The sequence below is a fragment of the Accipiter gentilis genome, chromosome 1, assembly GCF_929443795.1.
Source record: "Accipiter gentilis chromosome 1, bAccGen1.1, whole genome shotgun sequence".
Taxonomy (NCBI): domain Eukaryota; kingdom Metazoa; phylum Chordata; class Aves; order Accipitriformes; family Accipitridae; genus Astur; species Astur gentilis.
The window spans coordinates 2,543,488-2,549,487 of NC_064880.1; the positions used below are offsets into that span (position 1 = coordinate 2,543,488).

Genomic DNA, 6,000 nt, shown 5'->3' on the forward strand with positions numbered 1-6,000 from the left:
CCAGGTTGGTGCATGGAGACTCTCAAAGACCAGAGAGCAAACAAAGCAGAAAAAAACCCATGCACGAGCATGCGAGAAGGTAGAAAACCCAGTGAAGGATACAAACCGAGGAAAATGGAGAAGTTATCATATGGCTCAAGAAAAGACAGAGCTGTGGGAAGTGGCAGGAAGGTGAAGGAGCTTATGGGAGGTCAGTCACTCATCCAAGGATGAACAGGGAGAATATTAAAAAAATAAAAATAAAAAAAAAAATCAAAATGTTAGAAGAGGGTAAGTGGCTGAGGCCTCTATGGTTCCTGCTCTAGTGGGGGCTCCAGCTGTCAGAACTCCCTCCCGTTTTTGGTTAAGACCCTTTGCTGACTTCATACACATCTAGACAAAAGATTCTTCTGCAAGTGGCAAGACCAGGCAACATGCATTTTGTTCAACCAACCAGGCTGACTGAGGGACAATGTATATGCAGCTATGTATCCATCTCTTGATACAGACAGATAGATATGCACAATGGATACTTGATGCATATAGAAATATATGTTGGGAATGAAGTGTCAAGGAAAAAGGGGAGGGCGGGGGGGAAGAGAGACAGGGAAAAAAGGCAGTTTTGCCAGTACGCTGAATCTGCAACACGGGCTTGTGCCAACCCATCTCCTCCATTTAAGTCAGACCCTTAAAAGGCAGAGCTGTGCTGGCAGAAATCTACATACCTCATCACATAAACCTCATGAAGACACACAAAAAGGTCAAAAAACTCACCGCTTCTTAAACAGCCATAAAAATGGTCATATATATTCCATGCTACCAACATACTAACAGAGCCCCAGGGAAAACACAACACACAAAGCAATGTGTACGTACGCACACACGTAAATAAATAAATTGGGAAACTGATAAAAAGCCCACTCTTAAAAGCAGAAGACCAAATATCTGACACAGCAGATTACAGCACGCAACACTCAAACACCTCTGTATAAAATAGAACAAAGCAACGCAGAGATCTACATCAAAAAGGAAGACCACCACAAAGACACATATGCTTCACCCTTTCATCCACAGAGACAGACATACACACACAGAGCCCAACAGACACACAAACCCCACACAGACTGACAGTAATTAACACAAACACACAGACACAGACATGGGACCATCCTTGCATTTCCTTACTAGGCATCTAAACTTTACTCCAGTGTTACTTGCCCCTGGCCACAGTCTACCAGTCTTAGAGCCTGATTAAATCTCACCATAATTATCTGCACACACTGCTACAACACAAATGACCTTAGCATATGATATCCGTTGGCTAAGCCCAATGGAAAAAGACTTCAGAAAGAGGAAGGATAAGCGCACAAAACTCTGCCAGCACTGTCAGGGTCTCAACACTGCACCACATTAATAGGAGAGCCCTGAAAACAGCTCAAAAGCCTTGAAACTTAAGCCCAGGTCTGCACAGGATGTACGATAAAGCGTTCTTTTTTCTCTACCCCATCGTCTGAGCACACACCACTCTGCGCTTCCCCATCAAGCTCCTTGCCACCTCCCAAAAGAACCTATGCAGGAGACTTAACATTTCATGACGACGGATTTTTGGCAAAATTTCTGAGAAATAGATGGCCACAATTTCCTTACATAATTTCTGGAGTCCACTATTAGGTATCCTGAATTCACTCTGCAAGAAGTGCTGCGTTGCATGCAGATTTTGGTGGGCAAGGGAAGAGTGCTTGCCATGTTCTGAACTAGGACCTATTAATGGGTCACCAAAAGTCAGGCAAACCCATGATTTAGTAGTTGTTTCTTGTTCTCCACCTGCAACCTCACCTGGGGTGTTGGATAAATCGTACAACTGAGCAGAATGCCATAAAAGCCTCATATGAAAAGGAAAGCACACCTCTACTAACATACATTTTAATCAAACTCTGGAAGTGACCAAGCTAGGGACACAGTACCTTTCTGCACAAGAAATGTGGAGATTTCTCGATTTTGCTTCCCAAACAAAGCATGCCCTAGAAAATTCATTTCCTAACACGAAAAATGCCTCCACTTTCAGAGCCGTATTCTCCTCTCGCAGACATTCATATACATCTATCCCACCATTCCATCTTAGCACATGACTGATGGAGAATAGACAAGCCATTAAAAACACATCCACCTCCAACCACGGAGATAATGTGGCTCATTACAGCCTAGCTTTGTCACAGCGTTTCTGACACTCAAGCGGGAGGAAAAGGAGGGGTGAGGACAAGAATTGAAACAGGGGCTAAACATAAGACCAGGAGAGAAACTGGAACGAGTGAGACTCTACTCCTCAATCAAAAAAAGGAGAGGCCAATCAAAAGAGTTAACTAGGCCTCTTAGGCTAGCTGTAGGAATTACTGCATTGTTTGCGCAGGATACTTTAAAACCCCCGGGGTTTGTTTGGGCATTTTTGTTGCGTTTTTTACAAATAAAAGCCCTATTTAAGTCTGAGTGTGTGTCTGCCCCCTTAAACAGGTATTTGGTAAAGTAATTAAGAATTTTACAGAACGTTCTCAGTGGGCTTTAAACGTTGCTTCTCTTTTTGAGGCTTGTGTCATTGCCCTTCCACTCCAGATATATAAAACCAAAGAAAAGTTGGGAAATCTCTGGCAGATGGGGCAGAATCCAACCAACAAACCTGCAGCATAAAACTCAACAGGCAAGAGTTTCCTTTAACCTTATATTGGGGGGGGGGGGGAAGGAGCGGAAAGCGAATTGCTCATCCCACAGCCAACTGCACCATCGCCAGCTAGCCAGACATCCTGGTGTCTGTAAGCAAGTCCTCAAGGCCTTGTGGCACTGCTGCCCATTGATCAGGACTGGTGCCAGATGCCAAGGCAGCCTCCCACCCACACACCAGGGATTCTGGGATCTAAAGGCAGCTCAGACTGAAAGAAAAACAAAGGACACCTAAAAAAAATGTGCTTTAGCTGTCTGGCTCAGCACTACATGGCATACCTTAAGAAGCTGCTGCAGCTGGCCCTAGACAGATTCGTTTACTGAATGTACACATAATCCAATATACAAAAGCCTGTCTGGTAGGGAGACTCAGACTCCACAGGGATACTCTAAGAGCAGTAAAGCATCTCCATTCATGTTCTGCACACTTAATCTGAACACCAGTAACCTTGCATTACTGTCAGGATTTTTTCTTAGCAGACACATTTTATTTCAACACAAGCATTTAGACAATTTCACCCTCACCTCCATCCCTGGCGGCATGCAGTTCATCAGAAAATTGTATATATTTGTGTCTGGAGCGATCAGTAACTTTTTTCTGGCTTCTGCCTTGCCTTGAGCCCTAACTGAAGCTCTTAAGACCCAAAATCACATACTTCCTGCTGAAGTCTGGGGTAGCATGATGGGTTTCAAAGACCAGGTTCCATGTATAGTAAGATATGCAAACACACATATATAATTTAAACAAACTCCAACCTGGTCTAGTGGAATGCGTCCTTGCCCACGGCGGGAAGGGGTGGGGGGTGGAACTAGACGATCTTTATGGTCCCTTCCAACCCAAACCATTCTCTGATTCTATACGGTGTTCAGAACACAACCAGAGAAAAAAAGGTGCCATCTCGAACACTGCTCGTCTACGTTAACACGTGGTGAGAATTAAGAACATGATTAGACTGCTAAATGACTCAAAGGAAAAGCAGCTGGTAACAAATTGAGTAGGTCAATAGATGTTACCGAAATTATAGAAAATCCCTTTTCTCCTTCTCCCCCCACCCCCTTTAGAATTAAGGGCATCACTTACCCTGGGGGCTTTCCTCTTGTATTTGTTGTTATAGTCAAATTTTTCTTTTATTTCATCTAAGAGCTGGCCCAGTCTAGCTTTCTCCTCTTTCCCAGTGTAATCCTGGCTGAGGAGGATATAGGATCTCCAGTTTGCAGAGTCAAAGCCCCAGTGGCAAGTCCTGTTTTCCAGCGATTTGTGAGAGTGGACCACAAATTTGTGAGGTGGGTACATAAGCCTGCAGTCCAAGCACTGGATGCAGGCTGCGCTGGGGTTACTGTAAAGCTCTGGCACCAAGAGTCCCTTACACTTCCCAAAGCACTCATGATACACCTTGAAGCTCTTCTCTGTAAGCTCTAGCTCAATTGTGCTAGAGAATTCCTTCTTGCAGTGGGGAGGATAGGTGCCACCATAAAGCAAAGCGTTACAAAGCCTCTCAGCATCAGTTTTAGTGATGAGCCCGCAGGAAGGAGCGGAAAAGGGCAGGATGCCCATGACTTTGAGGATTTCCAGCTGGTCAGCAGTGCACCTGGAGCAGTAAATATGTAGCTCATCACACACCGAATTAATCTGCTGCAGGGAGAAGTCCCTGAGCACCGAGTTCAGGATCTGGGGCAAGCAAAGCCGCTTTTCTCCACCCACCACGAAGCAGGAGATGGTTTCCCCTTCCAGGATGGTCTCGCACCTCTCTGTGGATCTGTCCGAGGGCATGAAGAAGGGACCAGGCATTACCGGCGGAGGCTGGATAGGGGGCAGATGCAGTACAGGTTCTGCTGGGTCTTTGCCATTGTCTTTCTTGTACATCTCCTGTGCCCATCGTGCTGAGAAAGCAGCAGGGCCACCCAGGGAGCTCATAGAGCTCAGATGAAACTGTTCCAAGGTCTTCTGCAGTCCTGGATGAGGCTGGAAGCTGCTTCTACTTACAGTCTCCATTTTTTAGTTTCTATTCCCAAAACAAACAACAAAAATCCCCAGTTATCTTCCACTCTGGTACAAATCCACTTAAGGGATTTTTTTTTTTTTAAGAAAAAAATTATGGACAAAATAGAACAACCCACCCTTGCTGGTTTTTTTTTTTTTTCCTTCCCACTCAGGTTTAACAATCCACTAACGAATAGGAAATAAATCCTTTTGTATGCGTGTCTCTCTTCTGTCTTTTCTGGTGGTTCGTTACAATTTCAAAACCTCCAAGTCTCCAAGCTGCCCCGATGGAGCAGAGAGTCACGGCAAAAAGAGGTCTTCATCCGAGCACTCACCCCCTCAGCCAACCCCCCAGGCAAACCAATCCCGCCTCCCACACCTCCACCACACACACTCACTCACTCACACACACACACACGCCACCCACAGAAATACAAAAAGTCTGTGCCACGCTCCGAGCACCAGGGGCTCAAATATGTTCTGGCGGCTGCTGCTTCTCTGCAGTAATCACCCTTCTGTCCATATCCACCGAAAGGAAGGCGCGGGGGAGGAAAGTAAAAAGCAGGAGGAGGAAGAAAGCTTGGTCTGTGGAGGGGAACAACGCAGAAGAAAAGGCCCAAATCTCTGGCACTTCCAAAACGGCGCGGGGGCTTCGGACGGGCAATAAGCAGGCTCCCTTCACCCTCGTGGTCCCTCAGCTTGATCTGGGAGGACTCCTCGTCTCTCGGTTCGCCTTTCTTCCCTTATTTCTCTCGGTCTTCTCGGCGTGCCGTGGGGAGCCGCGGTAACAGAGCGCACATCCTCCCAGCTCCTCTTTCCAGCAGAGACTGAGAGTGCCTGAGAGCTGAGCTAATGCAGGCTGGCTCAGCCTCCCTCACTCCTCCTCCTCCTCCCCCCGCTCTGTTTGTTGGTGTCTGCCTCAGTCATTGAATCCCAGCCAAGAATGTGACCAACTCCCCAGGCCGGGCTCTTCCAGGAACAGCGGCCGCCTCCCCCCTCCGCTCTGCGCTGAGCTTCTGCACAGGCAGGCGCGCAGCTCAGCCCCGGGCGGCAGCGCCGGGGAGGGAGGGTAAACTGCTGGGTTCACAGACCGCCGCGCCGCGAAGGAGGGGCGGTAGGGCGAGGGCTTTTTTCCTCTCGCCGCTTGCTTTCTGGACAGCGGTAGAAAGGGAACAAGCGAAAACGCGCCTGCCTCACGCTCGCACGCACACAAAGTGCAAGCACCCCACCAAAAAAAAAAAAAACCCAAACCAAACCCAAACACGTCCGTCGCCAAACCCGCTTACAGTTCAACTTTGAGCACACGCCCCTCTCTACGAGCAGAAATC

At 47.3% G+C, this 6,000-nt stretch overlaps 1 protein-coding gene across 2 annotated transcripts in view; it reads right to left on the reverse strand.

Annotated features, from left to right (window-relative positions):
* Nucleotides 1–5,647, reverse strand: part of SKI (SKI proto-oncogene) — a 119,427-nt gene extending 113,780 nt beyond the window's left edge. Inside the window, exons 1-2 of one of the 2 annotated variants that reach the window (XM_049811533.1) lie at nt 4,810–5,647; nt 3,773–4,694 (exon numbers count right to left, since the gene is read on the reverse strand). In XM_049811533.1, the coding sequence (XP_049667490.1) occupies nt 3,773–4,684 (912 nt within the window). In that variant the 5' untranslated portion in view covers nt 4,685–4,694; nt 4,810–5,647. Of the gene's footprint in view, nt 1–3,772 lie in introns of both variants that reach the window. The other variant, XM_049811524.1, reaches the window with a different exon arrangement.
* Nucleotides 5,648–6,000: the final 353 nt, after the last annotated feature.